Here is a 26,690-nt window from a genome sequence, read left to right on the forward strand (position 1 = left end):
TGTTCAGCCAGATCTGATATGCATACAAGACACATACTGAGGGGGTGTACCTGCGTTAATGTGGCTCTGACTGCTGGACTGCAGCAACACCCTGGCTTCCTCCATCTCTGAACCCTCTCACCCTCGCTGGCAGCACCTCGGGGCCTACAAATCCCAGCATTCAAGAGGTGAAAACACAGACCCAGAGGGAAATTGGGAATAGCCTGTTAAATGAGGCAGAAGCAAAAACATCCTTTGACTGTGCTCTTTATTCGTGTCTGTATAAATCTCACCGAGTGGAACTTTACAGATTAAATACTGGCTGAGAATGTAAATGTAAACGCTGATAAGGAGTCAGGAACATAAAGTGCTCATGTAGTGCACACCTGGGTCCAGAGGGCACTTGTTCAGGTGGAAAACTGAACAGGCATCCTTCATGCTAAATCACAGCCGGTGCTGCTCAAGATGATGGACACTGTGGGGAAGAGATTTGAATGAAAAGACACACAAGAGTAACAGTGCAGACTGTGAATGAGTCTTTGGTCACGTCTCCCCAGCTCATGCCTGTGCCAGGCTCCATACTGACCCTAAAACTGTCTTTACACACAGGAAACTCACAAACTCAACACAATATGATCCTTACCTTGCCAGTTTCACCTGGTTACTGAGATGCCAGGCAGCACAGACAGTCTTACCAGCAACAGATCCGCTATTAAGGGGTGCGAAGCATCTGCTGCCAGCACATGGCTTTACGTCTGTCAGCTGCATTTGTGCTGCTCCTCCCTCCTATAAAGCAAACGGTATAGAGATTGTGCAGAGTGAGGGACTTAGGGAGTAATACAGAAGAATAAAAGCTGAATCCCGTATCCAGGCGAGATGCGTGGCTGAGAGGCTGATGAACGTTTCAAACTCTTACCTCCACCGTACTGACAGCTGTTGTGCTGCTGTGGCGTCATGGCATCAAAAGTCTGTTTCTCCAGGCAAGAAAACAACCAAGACCAACCTTAATTATCTAAAGACTTTGAAGACTGATATAAATGGTAAATACGAGACGTGAGTACCACCCAACACTACCTGGTACTTACTGAATACTAAGTCATGCAGAAATGTAACCTAAAGTTATAATTATGGGGACGCGTGCCCGTCCGCTGCAGGTGTACTAAACTCTTTCATACTTAAAGAACGCTTACAGTTATTACTTTATAAGGACTCATAAAACTGCAGTAAATTTATGGAATATATACTGCAGCAACTACTTTTTGGTCATTTATTAAGTAACTGACTAATATTTTCCTGCGGGATCTTCTAATTATGTTGAAATAAAAATGTAACTTACAGCGTGAAAACATGGAATCCAGTCAGAAACGCATGGGCCTCTTGTGCGGTGGAGGAGAACTTGAGCCGCTGGTGTCGTCGGGCTCGGCCTTGCGCTTCCTCTGACTGGTGCCAGCGGGCCTCTGAGGAGGCCTCTCCTCCTGCCTCACGCCCCATGTTCGCAGAGAACTGCTCACATGCACGGAGACATGCACGGACATGAGCACGGTGTGGTCATCACCGTAGTCCGTAATGCCCCAGAGTCCCTCGGGGATGCTGAGCTCATCCAGCTTCCGCAGGTAGTTGCGGCCTTCGATCTCAAGCTGCTGCCACGTGCTGTTAGGGCCCACAGGGATCCAGGAGGTGGAGCTGGAGGGCTCAGCATGTTCTGGCTCAATCTGACTTCCAGGTTGAGTGTCAGAAGCCACAGATAAGGATGGAGATGAGGGCTCATCTTCACCCCAGGCCAAGGGGAGAGCCTCAGGAAGCCCATTAGCATCCTCAGTCGTGGATGCTGGAGCTGCAGGGGAAGCCTCCCTTCTAGAGCTGGGTGATGGCAGCTCCTGTCCGTAATGGTCATCCTCCTCAGCTGGTGATTCTCCATCCCCATGCTGGACACCAGTCTCTGTACCATGATGTACCACTTGCAGCCGTGCAGTTGCTACGTGCAATAGGCTGGGATCCAACTCCTCCCCAGTGAGCCGCCAATAAAATGAAGGGACACTGAGGGCCAGAGACAGCAAGTTCTCCATGGTCAGTGGGCTCCTCTCGAAGTTCACGACCAGAATGGAGATGAACTTGTCCTCCACAAACTCATGAACTGGGACAAAATGGAACACAGAGAGATATATAAGAACATGACAATAACTGGATAAATACTCTACTACAAAATCAGTTTAAAATGAGTCCATGGGCTTCAGATTGTCAGATATATGAAATAATGTGAATTACCGATAAAGCTAAGAAAGCTAAACCAGAAGACAAGATCCATGCATACGCTTACTCTCACACATATCCAAATGAATAAATATTAAATGAAACACATTTAGTCCTGCACTTTTGTCACTAACAGTGATCTTGCTTTTCATTTTCTTATTATTTAAACAAGATGAGCAAGAATGGGAGACAGAAGGGGAGTATAACGAATGGCATTTCCTATCACATCGTTACATTTTCTCATTTTAAAACTCTGCTTCCAATGTATCCGTTTGCAGTTCAAAATACATTTGTTTCTGTAGATAAAAGTTGAATTTTTCAACAGGTCGGTTATTTTACCTCGAAAACCAAAGGTGTTACTTATCAGCTTTACCTCAAGACTAACAAGCATTAGGCAAATGCAGACTTGGCCGTTCATTTCGTCTGTCACATACCGGGAGCTACAACTTTATTATCATTTAATCACTATAATCATTAATACCTTCTGGATCCATGTTCTCCACGTTTAAGGAGTGATGGATTCGAAATCTCATCGAGTAACAGTCCTTTATCTCAACTATCTGCACCATTTTGCCAAGAGCGAGAGTTTGCGCATCCAGAAAGTTTAACCGTTTTTGTTTTATTTCAAACTGCCTTCATTGACCGGAAACCGTAAATATTTTAAACTCTGCGCTAAGACACATTCGCATGGCGTTAGTTTTACCGATTCTGACGGGATAAGAAACGTGCGCAATTTCTCAAAATTACCACACAGTGGAGAATTAATGCCGGCAGGATCTTACTGTCTACAAAGCAAGTTCAATGCAAGCATAACCTTCACAAGTAAGACGAAGCATGGCGGCGGAAAAGAACAACATTTTTATTTTACAATTACTTCAAAATTAGGAACAAAAATACGACCAAAAATTCTTTAGTTTGACATGTGATCAAAATACAGAGTAAACTAATACATGATAGCATGCATGCAAAAGATCAACGGCAGAACAGGGACTTTTAACGTTGTCTGCATTAAAAAGGAATTAACCATCCCTCTCAATATAAAATTGGGATAATTTTTTTCTCTTCAGAGGCCTCCATAGAATAGTGCATCCCTCCCCTCACTCATGTGTATAGAGACGTATCCTAAGGCTCTGTCAGCAACATTCAGATCAACAACAGCATCAACAATTTCACAGCTAGTTTTAAAACTTGCTTAAACGCACAGTGATTGCAGAAAATGATAAACAAATTAGGTAATATTAATTAAATTATTAAATTGTGCAGATTAATAGTCAGAAAAGGTTATTGAATTTTACATTATGATAAATGAGAACTATACTTGATTACTAATTATTGTTAACTAATTTACTGTATGAATTTTTCCCTCTCGTTGTTAAAAATCATTATATGTCAGGGTGCCAGTCAGTGGAAGCACACAGACACGTTGGCCAGCTGTCCTATTCAACTACTTTTTGGTCATTTATTAAGTAACTGACTAATATTTTCCTGCGGGATCTTCTAATTATGTTGAAATAAAAATGTAACTTACAGCATAAAAACATGGAATCCAGTCAGAAGCGCATGGCCCTCTTGTGCGGTGGAGGAGAACTTGAGCCGCTGGTGTCGTCGGGCTCGGCCTTGCGCTTCCTCTGACTGGTGCCAGCGGGCCTCTGAGGAGGCCTCTCCTCCTGCCTCATGCCCCATGTTCGCAGAGAACTGCTCACATGCACGGAGACGACCACGGCGTGGTCATCACCATAGTCCGTAATGCCCCAGAGTCCCTCGGGGATGCTGAGCACATCCAGCTTCCATAGGTAGTTGCGGCCTTCGATCTCTAGCTGCTGCCACGTGCTGTTAGGGCCCACAGGGATCCAGAAGGTGGAGCTAGAGGGCTCAGCATGTTCTGGCTCAATCTGACTTCCAGGTTGAGTGTCAGAAGCCACAGATAAGGATGGAGATGAGGGCTCATCTTCACCCCAGGCCAAGGGGAGAGCCTCAGGAAGCCCATTAGCATCCTCAGTCGTGGATGCTGGAGCTGCAGGGAAAGCCTCCCTTCTAGAGCTGGGTGATGGCAGCTCCTGTCCGTAATGGTCATCCTCCTCAGCTGGTGATTCTCCATCCCCATGCTGGACACCAGTCTCTGTACCATGATGTACCACTTGCAGCCGTGCAGTTGCTACATGCAATAGGCTGGGATCCAACTCCTCCCCAGTGAGCCGCCAATAAAATGAAGGGACACTGAGGGCCAGAGACTGCAAGTTCTCCATGGTCAGTGGGCTCCTCTCGAAGTTCACGACCAGAATGGAGATGAACTTGTCCTCCACAAACTCATGAACTGGGACAAAATGGAACACAGAGAGATATATAAGAACATGACAATAACTGGATAAATACTCTACTACAAAATCAGTTTAAAATGAGTCCATGGGCTTCAGATTGTCAGATAAATGAAATAATGTGAATTACCGATAAAGCTAAGAAAGCTAAACCAGAAGACAACATCCATGCATACGCTTACTCTCACACATATCCAAATGAATAAATATTAAATGAAACACATTTAGTCCTGCACTTTTGTCACTAACAGTGATCTTGCTTTTCATTTTCTTATTATTTAAACAAGATGAGCAAGAATGGGAGACAGAAGGGGAGTATAACGAACGGCATTTCCTATCACATCGTTACATTTTCTCATTTTAAAACTCTGCTTCCAATGTATCCGTTTGCAGTTCAAAATACATTCGTTTCTGTAGATAAAAGTTGAATTTTTCAACAGGTCGGTTATTTTACCTCGAAAACCAAAGGTGTTACTTATCAGCTTTACCTCAAGACTAACAAGCATTAGGCCAATGCAGACTTGGCCGTTCATTTCGTCTGTCACATACCGGGAGCTACAACTTTATTATCATTTAATCACTATAATCATTAATACCTTCTGGATCCATGTTCTCCACGTTTAAGGAGTGATGGATTCGAAATCTCATCGAGTAACAGTCCTTTATCTCAACTATCTGCACCATTTTGCCAAGAGCGAGAGTTTGCGCATCCAGAAAGTTTAACCGTTTTTGTTTTATTTCAAACTGCCTTCATTGACCGGAAACCGTAAATATTTTAAACTCTGCGCTAAGACACATTCGCATGGCGTTAGTTTTACCGATTCTGACGGGATAAGAAACGTGCGCAATTTCTCAAAATTACCACACAGTGGAGAATTAATGCCGGCAGGATCTTACTGTCTACAAAGCAAGTTCAATGCAAGTATAACCTTCACAAGTAAGACGAAGCATGGCGGCGGAAAAGAACAACATTTTTATTTTACAATTACTTCAAAATTAGGAACAAAAATATGACCAAAAATTCTTTAGTTTGACATGTGATCAAAATACAGAGTAAACTAATACATGATAGCATGCATGCAAAAGATCAACGGCAGAACAGGGACTTTTAACGTTGTCTGCATTAAAAAGGAATTAACCATCCCTCTCAATATAAAATTGGGATAATTTTTTTCTCTTCAGAGGCCTCCATAGAATAGTGCATCCATCCCCTCACTCATGTGTATAGAGACGTATCCTAAGGCTCTGTCAGCAACATTCAGATCAACAACAGCATCAACAATTTCACAGCTAGTTTTAAAACTTGCTTAAACGCACAGTGATTGCAGAAAATGATAAACAAATTAGGTAATATTAATTAAATTATTAAATTGTGCAGATTAATAGTCAGAAAAGGTTATTGAATTTTACATTATGATAAATGAGAACTATACTTGATTACTAATTATTGTTAACTAATTTACTGTATGAATTTTTCCCCCTCGTTGTTAAAAATCATTATATGTCAGGGTGCCAGTCAGTGAAAGCACACAGACACGTTGGCCAGCTGTCCTATTCAACTACTTTTTGGTCATTTATTAAGTAACTGGCTAATATTTTCCTGCGGGATCTTCTAATTATGTTGAAACAAAAATGTAACTTACAGCGTAAAAACATGGAATCCAGTCAGAAGCGCATGGGCCTCTTGTGCGGTGGAGGAGAACTTGAGCCGCTGGTGTCGTCGGGCTCGGCCTTGCGCTTCCTCTGACTGGTGCCAGCGGGCCTCTGAGGAGGCCTCTCCTCCTGCCTCACGCCCCATGTTCGCAGAGAACTGCTCACATGCACGGAGACATGCACGGACATGAGCACGGTGTGGTCATCACCGTAGTCCGTAATGCCCCAGAGTCCCTCGGGGATGCTGAGCTCATCCAGCTTCCGCAGGTAGTTGCGGCCTTCGATCTCAAGCTGCTGCCACGTGCTGTTAGGGCCCACAGGGATCCAGAAGGTGGAGCTGGAGGGCTCAGCATGTTCTGGCTCAATCTGACTTCCAGGTTGAGTGTCAGAAGGCACAGATAAGGATGGAGATGAGGGCTCATCTTCACCCCAGGCCAAGGGGAGAGCCTCAGGAAGCCCATTAGCATCCTCAGTCGTGGATGCTGGAGCTGCAGGGAAAGCCTCCCTTCTAGAGCTGGGTGATGGCAGCTCCTGTCCGTAATGGTCATCCTCCTCAGCTGGTGATTCTCCATCCCCATGCTGGACACCAGTCTCTGTACCATGATGTACCACTTGCAGCCGTGCAGTTGCTACGTGCAATAGGCTGGGATCCAACTCCTCCCCAGTGAGCCGCCAATAAAATGAAGGGACACTGAGGGCCAGAGACTGCAAGTTCTCCATGGTCAGTGGGCTCCTCTCGAAGTTCACGACCAGAATGGAGATGAACTTGTCCTCCACAAACTCATGAACTGGGACAAAATGGAACACAGAGAGATATATAAGAACATGACAATAACTGGATAAATACTCTACTACAAAATCAGTTTAAAATGAGTCCATGGGCTTCAGATTGTCAGATAAATGAAATAATGTGAATTACCGATAAAGCTAAGAAAGCTAAACCAGAAGACAACATCCATGCATACGCTTACTCTCACACATATCCAAATGAATAAATATTAAATGAAACACATTTAGTCCTGCACTTTTGTCACTAACAGTGATCTTGCTTTTCATTTTCTTATTATTTAAACAAGATGAGCAAGAATGGGAGACAGAAGGGGAGTATAACGAACGGCATTTCCTATCACATCGTTACATTTTCTCATTTTAAAACTCTGCTTCCAATGTATCCGTTTGCAGTTCAAAATACATTCGTTTCTGTAGATAAAAGTTGAATTTTTCAACAGGTCGGTTATTTTACCTCGAAAACCAAAGGTGTTACTTATCAGCTTTACCTCAAGACTAACAAGCATTAGGCCAATGCAGACTTGGCCGTTCATTTCGTCTGTCACATACCGGGAGCTACAACTTTATTATCATTTAATCACTATAATCATTAATACCTTCTGGATCCATGTTCTCCACGTTTAAGGAGTGATGGATTCGAAATCTCATCGAGTAACAGTCCTTTATCTCAACTATCTGCACCATTTTGCCAAGAGCGAGAGTTTGCGCATCCAGAAAGTTTAACCGTTTTTGTTTTATTTCAAACTGCCTTCATTGACCGGAAACTGTAAATATTTTAAACTCTGCGCTAAGACACATTCGCATGGCGTTAGTTTTACCGATTGTGACGGGATAAGAAACGTGCGCAATTTCTCAAAATTACCACACAGTGGAGAATTAATGCCGGCAGGATCTTACTGTCTACAAAGCAAGTTCAATGCAAGTATAACCTTCACAAGTAAGACGAAGCATGGCGGCGGAAAAGAACAACATTTTTATTTTACAATTACTTCAAAATTAGGAACAAAAATACGACCAAAAATTCTTTAGTTTGACGTGATCAAAATACAGAGTAAACTAATACATGATAGCATGCATGCAAAAGATCAACGGCAGAACAGGGACTTTTAACGTTGTCTGCATTAAAAAGGAATTAACCATCCCTCTCAATATAAAATTGGGATAATTTTTTTCTCTTCAGAGGCCTCCATAGAATAGTGCATCCATCCCCTCACTCATGTGTATAGAGACGTATCCTAAGGCTCTGTCAGCAACATTCAGATCAACAACAGCATCAACAATTTCACAGCTAGTTTTAAAACTTGCTTAAACGCACAGTGATTGCAGAAAATGATAAACAAATTAGGTAATATTAATTAAATTATTAAATTGTGCAGATTAATAGTCAGAAAAGGTTATTGAATTTTACATTATGATAAATGAGAACTATACTTGATTACTAATTATTGTTAACTAATTTACTGTATGAATTTTTCCCCCTCGTTGTTAAAAATCATTATATGTCAGGGTGCCAGTCAGTGGAAGCACACAGACACGTTGGCCAGCTGTCCTATTCAACTACTTTTTGGTCATTTATTAAGTAACTGACTAATATTTTCCTGCGGGATCTTCTAATTATGTTGAAATAAAAATGTAACTTACAGCGTAAAAACATGGAATCCAGTCAGAAGCGCATGGGCCTCTTGTGCGGTGGAGGAGAACTTGAGCCGCTGGTGTCGTCGGGCTCGGCCTTGCGCTTCCTCTGACTGGTGCCAGCGGGCCTCTGAGGAGGCCTCTGCTCCTGCCTCACGCCCCATGTTCGCAGAGAACTGCTCACATGCCCGGAGACATGCACGGACATGACCACGGTGTGGTCATCACCGTAGTCCGTAATGCCCCAGAGTCCCTCGGGGATGCTGAGCTCATCCAGCTTCCGCAGGTAGTTGCGGCCTTCGATCTCAAGCTGCTGCCATGTGCTGTTAGGGCCCACAGGGATCCAGAAGGTGGAGCTGGAGGGCTCAGCATGTTCTGGCTCAATCTGACTTCCAGGTTGAGTGTCAGAAGCCACAGATAAGGATGGAGATGAGGGCTCATCTTCACCCCAGGCCAAGGGGAGAGCCTCAGGAAGCCCATTAGCATCCTCAGTCGTGGATGCTGGAGCTGCAGGGGAAGCCTCCCTTCTAGAGCTGGGTGATGGCAGCTCCTGTCTGTAATGGTCATCCTCCTCAGCTGGTGATTCTCCATCCCCATGCTGGACACCAGTCTCTGTACCATGATGTACCACTTGCAGCCGTGCAGTTGCTACGTGCAATAGGCTGGGATCCAACTCCTCCCCAGTGAGCCGCCAATAAAATGAAGGGACACTGAGGGCCAGAGACAGCAAGTTCTCCATGGTCAGTGGGCTCCTCTCGAAGTTCACGACCAGAATGGAGATGAACTTGTCCTCCACAAACTCATGAACTGGGACAAAATGGAACACAGAGAGATATATAAGAACATGACAATAACTGGATAAATACTCTACTACAAAATCAGTTTAAAATGAGTCCATGGGCTTCAGATTGTCAGATAAATGAAATAATGTGAATTACCGATAAAGCTAACAAAGCTAAACCAGAAGACAAGATCCATGCATACGCTTACTCTCACACATATCCAAATGAATAAATATTAAATGAAACACATTTAGTCCTGCACTTTTGTCACTAACAGTGATCTTGCTTTTCATTTTCTTATTATTTAAACAAGATGAGCAAGAATGGGAGACAGAAGGGGAGTATAACGAATGGCATTTCCTATCACATCGTTACATTTTCTCATTTTAAAACTCTGCTTCCAATGTATCCGTTTGCAGTTCAAAATACATTCGTTTCTGTAGATAAAAGTTGAATTTTTCAACAGGTCGGTTATTTTACCTCGAAAACCAAAGGTGTTACTTATCAGCTTTACCTCAAGACTAACAAGCATTAGGCCAATGCAGACTTGGCCGTTCATTTCGTCTGTCACATACCGGGAGCTACAACTTTATTATCATTTAATCACTATAATCATTAATACCTTCTGGATCCATGTTCTCCACGTTTAAGGAGTGATGGATTCGAAATCTCATCGAGTAACAGTCCTTTATCTCAACTATCTGCACCATTTTGCCAAGAGCGAGAGTTTGCGCATCCAGAAAGTTTAACCGTTTTTGTTTTATTTCAAACTGCCTTCATTGACCGGAAACCGTAAATATTTTAAACTCTGCGCTAAGACACATTCGCATGGCGTTAGTTTTACCGATTCTGACGGGATAAGAAACGTGCGCAATTTCTCAAAATTACCACACAGTGGAGAATTAATGCCGGCAGGATCTTACTGTCTACAAAGCAAGTTCAATGCAAGTATAACCTTCACAAGTAAGACGAAGCATGGCGGCGGAAAAGAACAACATTTTTATTTTACAATTACTTCAAAATTAGGAACAAAAATACGACCAAAAATTCTTTAGTTTGACATGTGATCAAAATACAGAGTAAACTAATACATGATAGCATGCATGCAAAAGATCAACGGCAGAACAGGGACTTTTAACGTTGTCTGCATTAAAAAGGAATTAACCATCCCTCTCAATATAAAATTGGGATAATTTTTTTCTCTTCAGAGGCCTCCATAGAATAGTGCATCCATCCCCTCACTCATGTGTATAGAGACGTATCCTAAGGCTCTGTCAGCAACATTCAGATCAACAACAGCATCAACAATTTCACAGCTAGTTTTAAAACTTGCTTAAACGCACAGTGATTGCAGAAAATGATAAACAAATTAGGTAATATTAATTAAATTATTAAATTGTGCAGATTAATAGTCAGAAAAGGTTATTGAATTTTACATTATGATAAATGAGAACTATACTTGATTACTAATTATTGTTAACTAATTTACTGTATGAATTTTTCCCCCTCGTTGTTAAAAATCATTATATGTCAGGGTGCCAGTCAGTGGAAGCACACAGACACGTTGGCCAGCTGTCCTATTCAACTACTTTTTGGTCATTTATTAAGTAACTGACTAATATTTTCCTGCGGGATCTTCTAATTATGTTGAAATAAAAATGTAACTTACAGCGTAAAAACATGGAATCCAGTCAGAAGCGCATGGGCCTCTTGTGCGGTGGAGGAGAACTTGAGCCGCTGGTGTCGTCGGGCTTGGCCTTGCGCTTCCTCTGACTGGTGCCAGCGGGCCTCTGAGGAGGCCTCTCCTCCTGCCTCACGCCCCATGTTCGCAGAGAACTGCTCACATGCACGGAGACATGCACGGACATGACCACGGTGTGGTCATCACCGTAGTCCGTAATGCCCCAGAGTCCCTCGGGGATGCTGAGCTCATCCAGCTTCCGCAGGTAGTTGCGGCCTTCGATCTCAAGCTGCTGCCATGTGCTGTTAGGGCCCACAGGGATCCAGAAGGTGGAGCTGGAGGGCTCAGCATGTTCTGGCTCAATCTGACTTCCAGGTTGAGTGTCAGAAGCCACAGATAAGGATGGAGATGAGGGCTCATCTTCACCCCAGGCCAAGGGGAGAGCCTCAGGAAGCCCATTAGCATCCTCAGTCGTGGATGCTGGAGCTGCAGGGGAAGCCTCCCTTCTAGAGCTGGGTGATGGCAGCTCCTGTCTGTAATGGTCATCCTCCTCAGCTGGTGATTCTCCATCCCCATGCTGGACACCAGTCTCTGTACCATGATGTACCACTTGCAGCCGTGCAGTTGCTACGTGCAATAGGCTGGGATCCAACTCCTCCCCAGTGAGCCGCCAATAAAATGAAGGGACACTGAGGGCCAGAGACAGCAAGTTCTCCATGGTCAGTGGGCTCCTCTCGAAGTTCACGACCAGAATGGAGATGAACTTGTCCTCCACAAACTCATGAACTGGGACAAAATGGAACACAGAGAGATATATAAGAACATGACAATAACTGGATAAATACTCTACTACAAAATCAGTTTAAAATGAGTCCATGGGCTTCAGATTGTCAGATAAATTAAATAATGTGAATTACCGATAAAGCTAAGAAAGCTAAACCAGAAGACAAGATCCATGCATACGCTTACTCTCACACATATCCAAATGAATAAATATTAAATGAAACACATTTAGTCCTGCACTTTTGTCACTAACAGTGATCTTGCTTTTCATTTTCTTATTATTTAAACAAGATGAGCAAGAATGGGAGACAGAAGGGGAGTATAACGAATGGCATTTCCTATCACATCGTTACATTTTCTCATTTTAAAACTCTGCTTCCAATGTATCCGTTTGCAGTTCAAAATACATTCGTTTCTGTAGATAAAAGTTGAATTTTTCAACAGGTCGGTTATTTTACCTCGAAAACCAAAGGTGTTACTTATCAGCTTTACCTCAAGACTAACAAGCATTAGGCCAATGCAGACTTGGCCGTTCATTTCGTCTGTCACATACCGGGAGCTACAACTTTATTATCATTTAATCACTATAATCATTAATACCTTCTGGATCCATGTTCTCCACGTTTAAGGAGTGATGGATTCGAAATCTCATCGAGTAACAGTCCTTTATCTCAACTATCTGCACCATTTTGCCAAGAGCGAGAGTTTGCGCATCCAGAAAGTTTAACCGTTTTTGTTTTATTTCAAACTGCCTTCATTGACCGGAAACCGTAAATATTTTAAACTCTGCGCTAAGACACATTCGCATGGCGTTAGTTTTACCGATTCTGACGGGATAAGAAACGTGCGCAATTTCTCAAAATTACCACACAGTGGAGAATTAATGCCGGCAGGATCTTACTGTCTACAAAGCAAGTTCAATGCAAGTATAACCTTCACAAGTAAGACGAAGCATGGCGGCGGAAAAGAACAACATTTTTATTTTACAATTACTTCAAAATTAGGAACAAAAATACGACCAAAAATTCTTTAGTTTGACATGTGATCAAAATACAGAGTAAACTAATACATGATAGCATGCATGCAAAAGATCAACGGCAGAACAGGGACTTTTAACGTTGTCTGCATTAAAAAGGAATTAACCATCCCTCTCAATATAAAATTGGGATAATTTTTTTCTCTTCAGAGGCCTCCATAGAATAGTGCATCCATCCCCTCACTCATGTGTATAGAGACGTATCCTAAGGCTCTGTCAGCAACATTCAGATCAACAACAGCATCAACAATTTCACAGCTAGTTTTAAAACTTGCTTAAACGCACAGTGATTGCAGAAAATGATAAACAAATTAGGTAATATTAATTAAATTATTAAATTGTGCAGATTAATAGTCAGAAAAGGTTATTGAATTTTACATTATGATAAATGAGAACTATACTTGATTACTAATTATTGTTAACTAATTTACTGTATGAATTTTTCCCCCTCGTTGTTAAAAATCATTATATGTCAGGGTGCCAGTCAGTGGAAGCACACAGACACGTTGGCCAGCTGTCCTATTCAACTACTTTTTGGTCATTTATTAAGTAACTGACTAATATTTTCCTGCGGGATCTTCTAATTATGTTGAAATAAAAATGTAACTTACAGCGTAAAAACATGGAATCCAGTCAGAAGCGCATGGGCCTCTTGTGCGGTGGAGGAGAACTTGAGCCGCTGGTGTCGTCGGGCTCGGCCTTGCGCTTCCTCTGACTGGTGCCAGCGGGCCTCTGAGGAGGCCTCTCCTCCTGCCTCACGCCCCATGTTCGCAGAGAACTGCTCACATGCACGGAGACATGCACGGACATGACCACGGTGTGGTCATCACCGTAGTCCGTAATGCCCCAGAGTCCCTCGGGGATGCTGAGCTCATCCAGCTTCCGCAGGTAGTTGCGGCCTTCGATCTCAAGCTGCTGCCATGTGCTGTTAGGGCCCACAGGGATCCAGAAGGTGGAGCTGGAGGGCTCAGCATGTTCTGGCTCAATCTGACTTCCAGGTTGAGTGTCAGAAGCCACAGATAAGGATGGAGATGAGGGCTCATCTTCACCCCAGGCCAAGGGGAGAGCCTCAGGAAGCCCATTAGCATCCTCAGTCGTGGATGCTGGAGCTGCAGGGGAAGCCTCCCTTCTAGAGCTGGGTGATGGCAGCTCCTGTACGTAATGGTCATCCTCCTCAGCTGGTGATTCTCCATCCCCATGCTGGACACCAGTCTCTGTACCATGATGTACCACTTGCAGCCGTGCAGTTGCTACGTGCAATAGGCTGGGATCCAACTCCTCCCCAGTGAGCCGCCAATAAAATGAAGGGACACTGAGGGCCAGAGACTGCAAGTTCTCCATGGTCAGTGGGCTCCTCTCGAAGTTCACGACCAGAATGGAGATGAACTTGTCCTCCACAAACTCATGAACTGGGACAAAATGGAACACAGAGAGATATATAAGAACATGACAATAACTGGATAAATACTCTACTACAAAATCAGTTTAAAATGAGTCCATGGGCTTCAGATTGTCAGATATATGAAATAATGTGAATTACCGATAAAGCTAAGAAAGCTAAACCAGAAGACAAGATCCATGCATACGCTTACTCTCACACATATCCAAATGAATAAATATTAAATGAAACACATTTAGTCCTGCACTTTTGTCACTAACAGTGATCTTGCTTTTCATTTTCTTATTATTTAAACAAGATGAGCAAGAATGGGAGACAGAAGGGGAGTATAACGAATGGCATTTCCTATCACATCGTTACATTTTCTCATTTTAAAACTCTGCTTCCAATGTATCCGTTTGCAGTTCAAAATACATTCGTTTCTGTAGATAAAAGTTGAATTTTTCAACAGGTCGGTTATTTTACCTCGAAAACCAAAGGTGTTACTTATCAGCTTTACCTCAAGACTAACAAGCATTAGGCCAATGCAGACTTGGCCGTTCATTTCGTCTGTCACATACCGGGAGCTACAACTTTATTATCATTTAATCACTATAATCATTAATACCTTCTGGATCCATGTTCTCCACGTTTAAGGAGTGATGGATTCGAAATCTCATCGAGTAACAGTCCTTTATCTCAACTATCTGCACCATTTTGCCAAGAGCGAGAGTTTGCGCATCCAGAAAGTTTAACCGTTTTTGTTTTATTTCAAACTGCCTTCATTGACCGGAAACCGTAAATATTTTAAACTCTGCGCTAAGACACATTCGCATGGCGTTAGTTTTACCGATTCTGACGGGATAAGAAACGTGCGCAATTTCTCAAAATTACCACACAGTGGAGAATTAATGCCGGCAGGATCTTACTGTCTACAAAGCAAGTTCAATGCAAGTATAACCTTCACAAGTAAGACGAAGCATGGCGGCGGAAAAGAACAACATTTTTATTTTACAATTACTTCAAAATTAGGAACAAAAATACGACCAAAAATTCTTTAGTTTGACATGTGATCAAAATACAGAGTAAACTAATACATGATAGCATGCATGCAAAAGATCAACGGCAGAACAGGGACTTTTAACGTTGTCTGCATTAAAAAGGAATTAACCATCCCTCTCAATATAAAATTGGGATAATTTTTTTCTCTTCAGAGGCCTCCATAGAATAGTGCATCCATCCCCTCACTCATGTGTATAGAGACGTATCCTAAGGCTCTGTCAGCAACATTCAGATCAACAACAGCATCAACAATTTCACAGCTAGTTTTAAAACTTGCTTAAACGCACAGTGATTGCAGAAAATGATAAACAAATTAGGTAATATTAATTAAATTATTAAATTGTGCAGATTAATAGTCAGAAAAGGTTATTGAATTTTACATTATGATAAATGAGAACTATACTTGATTACTAATTATTGTTAACTAATTTACTGTATGAATTTTTCCCCCTCGTTGTTAAAAATCATTATATGTCAGGGTGCCAGTCAGTGGAAGCACACAGACACGTTGGCCAGCTGTCCTATTCAACTACTTTTTGGTCATTTATTAAGTAACTGACTAATATTTTCCTGCGGGATCTTCTAATTATGTTGAAATAAAAATGTAACTTACAGCGTAAAAACATGGAATCCAGTCAGAAGCGCATGGGCCTCTTGTGCGGTGGAGGAGAACTTGAGCCGCTGGTGTCGTCGGGCTCGGCCTTGCGCTTCCTCTGACTGGTGCCAGCGGGCCTCTGAGGAGGCCTCTCCTCCTGCCTCACGCCCCATGTTCGCAGAGAACTGCTCACATGCACGGAGACATGCACGGACATGACCACGGTGTGGTCATCACCGTAGTCCGTAATGCCCCAGAGTCCCTCGGGGATGCTGAGCTCATCCAGCTTCCGCAGGTAGTTGCGGCCTTCGATCTCAAGCTGCTGCCATGTGCTGTTAGGGCCCACAGGGATCCAGAAGGTGGAGCTGGAGGGCTCAGCATGTTCTGGCTCAATCTGACTTCCAGGTTGAGTGTCAGAAGCCACAGATAAGGATGGAGATGAGGGCTCATCTTCACCCCAGGCCAAGGGGAGAGCCTCAGGAAGCCCATTAGCATCCTCAGTCGTGGATGCTGGAGCTGCAGGGGAAGCCTCCCTTCTAGAGCTGGGTGATGGCAGCTCCTGTACGTAATGGTCATCCTCCTCAGCTGGTGATTCTCCATCCCCATGCTGGACACCAGTCTCTGTACCATGATGTACCACTTGCAGCCGTGCAGTTGCTACGTGCAATAGGCTGGGATCCAACTCCTCCCCAGTGAGCCGCCAATAAAATGAAGGGACACTGAGGGCCAGAGACTGCAAGTTCTCCATGGTCAGTGGGCTCCTCTCGAAGTTCACGACCAGAATGGAGATGAACTTGTCCTCCACAAACTCATGAACTGGGACAAAATGGAACACAGAGAGATATATAAGAACATGACAATAACTGGATAAATACTCTACTACAAAATCAGTTTAAAATGAGTCCATGGGCTTCAGATTGTCAGATATATGAAATAATGTGAATTACCGATAAAGCTAAGAAAGCTAAACCAGAAGACAAGATCCATGCATACGCTTACTCTCACACATATCCAAATGAATAAATATTAAATGAAACACATTTAGTCCTGCACTTTTGTCACTAACAGTGATCTTGCTTTTCATTTTCTTATTATTTAAACAAGATGAGCAAGAATGGGAGACAGAAGGGGAGTATAACGAATGGCATTTCCTATCACATCGTTACATTTTCTCATTTTAAAACTCTGCTTCCAATGTATCCGTTTGCAGTTCAAAATACATTCGTTTCTGTAGATAAAAGTTGAATTTTTCAACAGGTCGGTTATTTTACCTCGAAAACCAAAGGTGTTACTTATCAGCTTTACCTCAAGACTAACAAGCATTAGGCCAATGCAGACTTGGCCGTTCATTTCGTCTGTCACATACCGGGAGCTACAACTTTATTATCATTTAATCACTATAATCATTAATACCTTCTGGATCCATGTTCTCCACGTTTAAGGAGTGATGGATTCGAAATCTCATCGAGTAACAGTCCTTTATCTCAACTATCTGCACCATTTTGCCAAGAGCGAGAGTTTGCGCATCCAGAAAGTTTAACCGTTTTTGTTTTATTTCAAACTGCCTTCATTGACCGGAAACCGTAAATATTTTAAACTCTGCGCTAAGACACATTCGCATGGCGTTAGTTTTACCGATTCTGACGGGATAAGAAACGTGCGCAATTTCTCAAAATTACCACACAGTGGAGAATTAATGCCGGCAGGATCTTACTGTCTACAAAGCAAGTTCAATGCAAGTATAACCTTCACAAGTAAGACGAAGCATGGTGGCGGAAAAGAACAACATTTTTATTTTACAATTACTTCAAAATTAGGAACAAAAATACGACCAAAAATTCTTTAGTTTGACGTGATCAAAATACAGAGTAAACTAATACATGATAGCATGCATGCAAAAGATCAACGGCAGAACAGGGACTTTTAACGTTGTCTGCATTAAAAAGGAATTAACCATCCCTCTCAATATAAAATTGGGATAATTTTTTTCTCTTCAGAGGCCTCCATAGAATAGTGCATCCATCCCCTCACTCATGTGTATAGAAACGTATCCTAAGGCTCTGTCAGCAACATTCAGATCAACAACAGCATCAACAATTTCACAGCTAGTTTTAAAACTTGCTTAAACGCACAGTGATTGCAGAAAATGATAAACAAATTAGGTAATATTAATTAAATTATTAAATTGTGCAGATTAATAGTCAGAAAAGGTTATTGAATTTTACATTATGATAAATGAGAACTATACTTGATTACTAATTATTGTTAACTAATTTACTGTATGAATTTTTCCCCCTCGTTGTTAAAAATCATTATATGTCAGGGTGCCAGTCAGTGGAAGCACACAGGCACGTTGGCCAGCTGTCCTATTCAACTACTTTTTGGTCATTTATTAAGTAACTGACTAATATTTTCCTGCGGGATCTTCTAATTATGTTGAAATAAAAATGTAACTTACAGCGTAAAAACATGGAATCCAGTCAGAAGCGCATGGGCCTCTTGTGCGGTGGAGGAGAACTTGAGCCGCTGGTGTCGTCGAGCTCGGCCTTGCGCTTCCTCTGACTGGTGCCAGCGGGCCTCTGAGGAGGCCTCTGCTCCTGCCTCACGCCCCATGTTCGCAGAGAACTGCTCACATGCACGGAGACATGCACGGACATGACCACGGTGTGGTCATCACCGTAGTCCGTAATGCCCCAGAGTCCCTCGGGGATGCTGAGCTCATCCAGCTTCCGCAGGTAGTTGCGGCCTTCGATCTCAAGCTGCTGCCATGTGCTGTTAGGGCCCACAGGGATCCAGAAGGTGGAGCTGGAGGGCTCAGCATGTTCTGGCTCAATCTGACTTCCAGGTTGAGTGTCAGAAGCCACAGATAAGGATGGAGATGAGGGCTCATCTTCACCCCAGGCCAAGGGGAGAGCCTCAGGAAGCCCATTAGCATCCTCAGTCGTGGATGCTGGAGCTGCAGGGGAAGCCTCCCTTCTAGAGCTGGGTGATGGCAGCTCCTGTCTGTAATGGTCATCCTCCTCAGCTGGTGATTCTCCATCCCCATGCTGGACACCAGTCTCTGTACCATGATGTACCACTTGCAGCCGTGCAGTTGCTACGTGCAATAGGCTGGGATCCAACTCCTCCCCAGTGAGCCGCCAATAAAATGAAGGGACACTGAGGGCCAGAGACAGCAAGTTCTCCATGGTCAGTGGGCTCCTCTCGAAGTTCACGACCAGAATGGAGATGAACTTGTCCTCCACAAACTCATGAACTGGGACAAAATGGAACACAGAGAGATATATAAGAACATGACAATAACTGGATAAATACTCTACTACAAAATCAGTTTAAAATGAGTCCATGGGCTTCAGATTGTCAGATAAATGAAATAATGTGAATTACCGATAAAGCTAAGAAAGCTAAACCAGAAGACAAGATCCATGCATACGCTTACTCTCACACATATCCAAATGAATAAATATTAAATGAAACACATTTAGTCCTGCACTTTTGTCACTAACAGTGATCTTGCTTTTCATTTTCTTATTATTTAAACAAGATGAGCAAGAATGGGAGACAGAAGGGGAGTATAACGAATGGCATTTCCTATCACATCGTTACATTTTCTCATTTTAAAACTCTGCTTCCAATGTATCCATTTGCAGTTCAAAATACATTTGTTTCTGTAGATAAAAGTTGAATTTTTCAACAGGTCGGTTATTTTACCTCGAAAACCAAAGGTGTTACTTATCAGCTTTACCTCAAGACTAACAAGCATTAGGCCAATGCAGACTTGGCCGTTCATTTCGTCTGTCACATACCGGGAGCTACAACTTTATTATCATTTAATCACTATAATCATTAATACCTTCTGGATCCATGTTCTCCACGTTTAAGGAGTGATGGATTCGAAATCTCATCGAGTAACAGTCCTTTATCTCAACTATCTGCACCATTTTGCCAAGAGCGAGAGTTTGCGCATCCAGAAAGTTTAACCGTTTTTGTTTTATTTCAAACTGCCTTCATTGACCGGAAACCGTAAATATTTTAAACTCTGCGCTAAGACACATTCGCATGGCGTTAGTTTTACCGATTCTGACGGGATAAGAAACGTGCGCAATTTCTCAAAATTACCACACAGTGGAGAATTAATGCCGGCAGGATCTTACTGTCTACAAAGCAAGTTCAATGCAAGTATAACCTTCACAAGTAAGACGAAGCATGGCGGCGGAAAAGAACAACATTTTTATTTTACAATTACTTCAAAATTAGGAACAAAAATACGACCAAAAATTCTTTAGTTTGACATGTGATCAAAATACAGAGTAAACTAATACATGATAGCATGCATGCAAAAGATCAACGGCAGAACAGGGACTTTTAATGTTGTCTGCATTAAAAAGGAATTAACCATCCCTCTCAATATAAAATTGGGATAATTTTTTTCTCTTCAGAGGCCTCCATAGAATAGTGCATCCATCCCCTCACTCATGTGTATAGAGACGTATCCTAAGGCTCTGTCAGCAACATTCAGATCAACAACAGCATCAACAATTTCACAGCTAGTTTTAAAACTTGCTTAAACGCACAGTGATTGCAGAAAATGATAAACAAATTAGGTAATATTAATTAAATTATTAAATTGTGCAGATTAATAGTCAGAAAAGGTTATTGAATTTTACATTATGATAAATGAGAACTATACTTGATTACTAATTATTGTTAACTAATTTACTGTATGAATTTTTCCCCCTCGTTGTTAAAAATCATTATATGTCAGGGTGCCAGTCAGTGGAAGCACACAGACACGTTGGCCAGCTGTCCTATTCAACTACTTTTTGGTCATTTATTAAGTAACTGACTAATATTTTCCTGCGGGATCTTCTAATTATGTTGAAATAAAAATGTAACTTACAGCGTAAAAACATGGAATCCAGTCAGAAGCGCATGGGCCTCTTGTGCGGTGGAGGAGAACTTGAGCCGCTGGTGTCGTCGGGCTCGGCCTTGCGCTTCCTCTGACTGGTGCCAGCGGGCCTCTGAGGAGGCCTCTCCTCCTGCCTCACGCCCCATGTTCGCAGAGAACTGCTCACATGCACGGAGACATGCACGGACATGACCACGGTGTGGTCATCACCGTAGTCCGTAATGCCCCAGAGTCCCTCGGGGATGCTGAGCTCATCCAGCTTCCGCAGGTAGTTGCGGCCTTCGATCTCAAGCTGCTGCCATGTGCTGTTAGGGCCCACAGGGATCCAGAAGGTGGAGCTGGAGGGCTCAGCATGTTCTGGCTCAATCTGACTTCCAGGTTGAGTGTCAGAAGCCACAGATAAGGATGGAGATGAGGGCTCATCTTCACCCCAGGCCAAGGGGAGAGCCTCAGGAAGCCCATTAGCATCCTCAGTCGTGGATGCTGGAGCTGCAGGGGAAGCCTCCCTTCTAGAGCTGGGTGATGGCAGCTCCTGTACGTAATGGTCATCCTCCTCAGCTGGTGATTCTCCATCCCCATGCTGGACACCAGTCTCTGTACCATGATGTACCACTTGCAGCCGTGCAGTTGCTACGTGCAATAGGCTGGGATCCAACTCCTCCCCAGTGAGCCGCCAATAAAATGAAGGGACACTGAGGGCCAGAGACTGCAAGTTCTCCATGGTCAGTGGGCTCCTCTCGAAGTTCACGACCAGAATGGAGATGAACTTGTCCTCCACAAACTCATGAACTGGGACAAAATGGAACACAGAGAGATATATAAGAACATGACAATAACTGGATAAATACTCTACTACAAAATCAGTTTAAAATGAGTCCATGGGCTTCAGATTGTCAGATATATGAAATAATGTGAATTACCGATAAAGCTAAGAAAGCTAAACCAGAAGACAAGATCCATGCATACGCTTACTCTCACACATATCCAAATGAATAAATATTAAATGAAACACATTTAGTCCTGCACTTTTGTCACTAACAGTGATCTTGCTTTTCATTTTCTTATTATTTAAACAAGATGAGCAAGAATGGGAGACAGAAGGGGAGTATAACGAATGGCATTTCCTATCACATCGTTACATTTTCTCATTTTAAAACTCTGCTTCCAATGTATCCGTTTGCAGTTCAAAATACATTCGTTTCTGTAGATAAAAGTTGAATTTTTCAACAGGTCGGTTATTTTACCTCGAAAACCAAAGGTGTTACTTATCAGCTTTACCTCAAGACTAACAAGCATTAGGCCAATGCAGACTTGGCCGTTCATTTCGTCTGTCACATACTGGGAGCTACAACTTTATTATCATTTAATCACTATAATCATTAATACCTTCTGGATCCATGTTCTCCACGTTTAAGGAGTGATGGATTCGAAATCTCATCGAGTAACAGTCCTTTATCTCAACTATCTGCACCATTTTGCCAAGAGCGAGAGTTTGCGCATCCAGAAAGTTTAACCGTTTTTGTTTTATTTCAAACTGCCTTCATTGACCGGAAACCGTAAATATTTTAAACTCTGCGATAAGACACATTCGCATGGCGTTAGTTTTACCGATTCTGACGGGATAAGAAACGTGCGCAATTTCTCAAAATTACCACACAGTGGAGAATTAATGCCGGCAGGATCTTACTGTCTACAAAGCAAGTTCAATGCAAGTATAACCTTCACAAGTAAGACGAAGCATGGCGGCGGAAAAGAACAACATTTTTATTTTACAATTACTTCAAAATTAGGAACAAAAATATGACCAAAAATTCTTTAGTTTGACATGTGATCAAAATACAGAGTAAACTAATACATGATAGCATGCATGCAAAAGATCAACGGCAGAACAGGGACTTTTAACGTTGTCTGCATTAAAAAGGAATTAACCATCCCTCTCAATATAAAATTGGGATAATTTTTTTCTCTTCAGAGGCCTCCATAGAATAGTGCATCCATCCCCTCACTCATGTGTATAGAGACGTATCCTAAGGCTCTGTCAGCAACATTCAGATCAACAACAGCATCAACAATTTCACAGCTAGTTTTAAAACTTGCTTAAACGCACAGTGATTGCAGAAAATGATAAACAAATTAGGTAATATTAATTAAATTATTAAATTGTGCAGATTAATAGTCAGAAAAGGTTATTGAATTTTACATTATGATAAATGAGAACTATACTTGATTACTAATTATTGTTAACTAATTTACTGTATGAATTTTTCCCCCTCGTTGTTAAAAATCATTATATGTCAGGGTGCCAGTCAGTGGAAGCACACAGACACGTTGGCCAGCTGTCCTATTCAACTACTTTTTGGTCATTTATTAAGTAACTGACTAATATTTTCCTGCGGGATCTTCTAATTATGTTGAAATAAAAATGTAACTTACAGCGTAAAAACATGGAATCCAGTCAGAAGCGCATGGGCCTCTTGTGCGGTGGAGGAGAACTTGAGCCGCTGGTGTCGTCGGGCTCGGCCTTGCGCTTCCTCTGACTGGTGCCAGCGGGCCTCTGAGGAGGCCTCTCCTCCTGCCTCACGCCCCATGTTCGCAGAGAACTGCTCACATGCACGGAGACATGCACGGACATGACCACGGTGTGGTCATCACCGTAGTCCGTAATGCCCCAGAGTCCCTCGGGGATGCTGAGCTCATCCAGCTTCCGCAGGTAGTTGCGGCCTTCGATCTCAAGCTGCTGCCATGTGCTGTTAGGGCCCACAGGGATCCAGAAGGTGGAGCTGGAGGGCTCAGCATGTTCTGGCTCAATCTGACTTCCAGGTTGAGTGTCAGAAGCCACAGATAAGGATGGAGATGAGGGCTCATCTTCACCCCAGGCCAAGGGGAGAGCCTCAGGAAGCCCATTAGCATCCTCAGTCGTGGATGCTGGAGCTGCAGGGGAAGCCTCCCTTCTAGAGCTGGGTGATGGCAGCTCCTGTCTGTAATGGTCATCCTCCTCAGCTGGTGATTCTCCATCCCCATGCTGGACACCAGTCTCTGTACCATGATGTACCACTTGCAGCCGTGCAGTTGCTACGTGCAATAGGCTGGGATCCAACTCCTCCCCAGTGAGCCGCCAATAAAATGAAGGGACACTGAGGGCCAGAGACAGCAAGTTCTCCATGGTCAGTGGGCTCCTCTCGAAGTTCACGACCAGAATGGAGATGAACTTGTCCTCCACAAACTCATGAACTGGGACAAAATGGAACACAGAGAGATATATAAGAACATGACAATAACTGGATAAATACTCTACTACAAAATCAGTTTAAAATGAGTCCATGGGCTTCAGATTGTCAGATAAATGAAATAATGTGAATTACCGATAAAGCTAAGAAAGCTAAACCAGAAGACAAGATCCATGCATACGCTTACTCTCACACATATCCAAATGAATAAATATTAAATGAAACACATTTAGTCCTGCACTTTTGTCACTAACAGTGATCTTGCTTTTCATTTTCTTATTATTTAAACAAGATGAGCAAGAATGGGAGACAGAAGGGGAGTATAACGAATGGCATTTCCTATCACATCGTTACATTTTCTCATTTTAAAACTCTGCTTCCAATGTATCCGTTTGCAGTTCAAAATACATTCGTTTCTGTAGATAAAAGTTGAATTTTTCAACAGGTCGGTTATTTTACCTCGAAAACCAAAGGTGTTACTTATCAGCTTTACCTCAAAACTAACAAGCATTAGGCCAATGCAGACTTGGCCGTTCATTTCGTCTGTCACATACCGGGAGCTACAACTTTATTATCATTTAATCACTATAATCATTAATACCTTCTGGATCCATGTTCTCCACATTTAAGGAGTGATGGATTCGAAATCTCATCGAGTAACAGTCCTTTATCTCAACTATCTGCACCATTTTGCCAAGAGCGAGAGTTTGCGCATCCAGAAAGTTTAACCGTTTTTGTTTTATTTCAAACTGCCTTCATTGACCGGAAACCGTAAATATTTTAAACTCTGCGCTAAGACACATTCGCATGGCGTTAGTTTTACCGATTCTGACGGGATAAGAAACGTGCGCAATTTCTCAAAATTACCACACAGTGGAGAATTAATGCCGGCAGGATCTTACTGTCTACAAAGCAAGTTCAATGCAAGTATAACCTTCACAAGTAAGACGAAGCATGGCGGCGGAAAAGAACAACATTTTTATTTTACAATTACTTCAAAATTAGGAACAAAAATACAACCAAAAATTCTTTAGTTTGACATGTGATCAAAATACAGAGTAAACTAATACATGATAGCATGCATGCAAAAGATCAACGGCAGAACAGGGACTTTTAACGTTGTCTGCATTAAAAAGGAATTAACCATCCCTCTCAATATAAAATTGGGATAATTTTTTTCTCTTCAGAGGCCTCCATAGAATAGTGCATCCATCCCCTCACTCATGTGTATAGAGACGTATCCTAAGGCTCTGTCAGCAACATTCAGATCAACAACAGCATCAACAATTTCACAGCTAGTTTTAAAACTTGCTTAAACGCACAGTGATTGCAGAAAATGATAAACAAATTAGGTAATATTAATTAAATTATTAAATTGTGCAGATTAATAGTCAGAAAAGGTTATTGAATTTTACATTATGATAAATGAGAACTATACGTGATTACTAATTATTGTTAACTAATTTACTGTATGAATTTCTCCCCCTCGTTGTTAAAAATCATTATATGTCAGGGTGCCAGTCAGTGGAAGCACACAGACACGTTGGCCAGCTGTCCTATTCAACTACTTTTTGGTCATTTATTAAGTAACTGACTAATATTTTCCTGCGGCATCTTCTAATTATGTTAAAATAAAAATGTAACTTACAGCGTAAAAACATGGAATCCAGTCAGAAGCGCATGGGCCTCTTGTGCAGTGGAGGAGAACTTGAGCCGCTGGTGTCGTCGGGCTCGGCCTTGCGCTTCCTCTGACTGGTGCCAGCGGGCCTCTGAGGAGGTCTCTCCTCCTGCCTCACGCCCCATGTTCGCAGAGAACTGCTCACATGCACGGAGACATGCACGGACATGAGCACGGTGTGGTCATCACCGTAGTCCGTAATGCCCCAGAGTCCCTCGGGGATGCTGAGCTCATCCAGCTTCCGCAGGTAGTTGCGGCCTTCGATCTCAAGCTGCTGCCACGTGCTGTTAGGGCCCACAGGGATCCAGAAGGTGGAGCTGGAGGGCTCAGCATGTTCTGGCTCAATCTGACTTCCAGGTTGAGTGTCAGAAGCCACAGATAAGGATGGAGATGAGGGCTCATCTTCACCCCAGGCCAAGGGGAGAGCCTCAGGAAGCCCATTAGCATCCTCAGTCGTGGATGCTGGAGCTGCAGGGAAAGCCTCCCTTCTAGAGCTGGGTGATGGCAGCTCCTGTCCGTAATGGTCATCCTCCTCAGCTGGTGATTCTCCATCCCCATGCTGGACACCAGTCTCTGTACCATGATGTACCACTTGCAGCCGTGCAGTTGCTACGTGCAATAGGCTGGGATCCAACTCCTCCCCAGTGAGCCGCCAATAAAATGAAGGGACACTGAGGGCCAGAGACTGCAAGTTCTCCATGGTCAGTGGGCTCCTCTCGAAGTTCACGACCAGAATGGAGATGAACTTGTCCTCCACAAACTCATGAACTGGGACAAAATGGAACACAGAGAGATATATAAGAACATGACAATAACTGGATAAATACTCTACTACAAAATCAGTTTAAAATGAGTCCATGGGCTTCAGATTGTCAGATAAATTAAATAATGTGAATTACCGATAAAGCTAAGAAAGCTAAACCGGAAGACAACATCCATGC

General features: G+C 42.7%; 1 protein-coding gene across 1 annotated transcript; it reads right to left on the bottom strand.

Annotated features, from left to right (window-relative positions):
- Window positions 1–894: 894 nt before the first annotated feature.
- Window positions 895–25,768, bottom strand: LOC140588347 (uncharacterized). Its single transcript, XM_072710364.1, has 4 exons — window positions 25,720–25,768; window positions 23,453–24,075; window positions 1,316–1,856; window positions 895–947 (listed from the first exon to the last, which is right to left on the bottom strand). Exons 1-3 carry the CDS (start codon window positions 25,730–25,732, stop codon window positions 1,338–1,340), a joined length of 1,155 nt encoding a protein of 384 aa, XP_072566465.1. The 5' UTR covers window positions 25,733–25,768; the 3' UTR covers window positions 895–947; window positions 1,316–1,337.
- Between the last annotated feature and the right edge of the window lie 922 nt (window positions 25,769–26,690).

The sequence above is a fragment of the Paramormyrops kingsleyae genome, chromosome 3 (genome assembly GCF_048594095.1).
Source record: "Paramormyrops kingsleyae isolate MSU_618 chromosome 3, PKINGS_0.4, whole genome shotgun sequence".
NCBI lineage: Eukaryota > Metazoa > Chordata > Actinopteri > Osteoglossiformes > Mormyridae > Paramormyrops > Paramormyrops kingsleyae.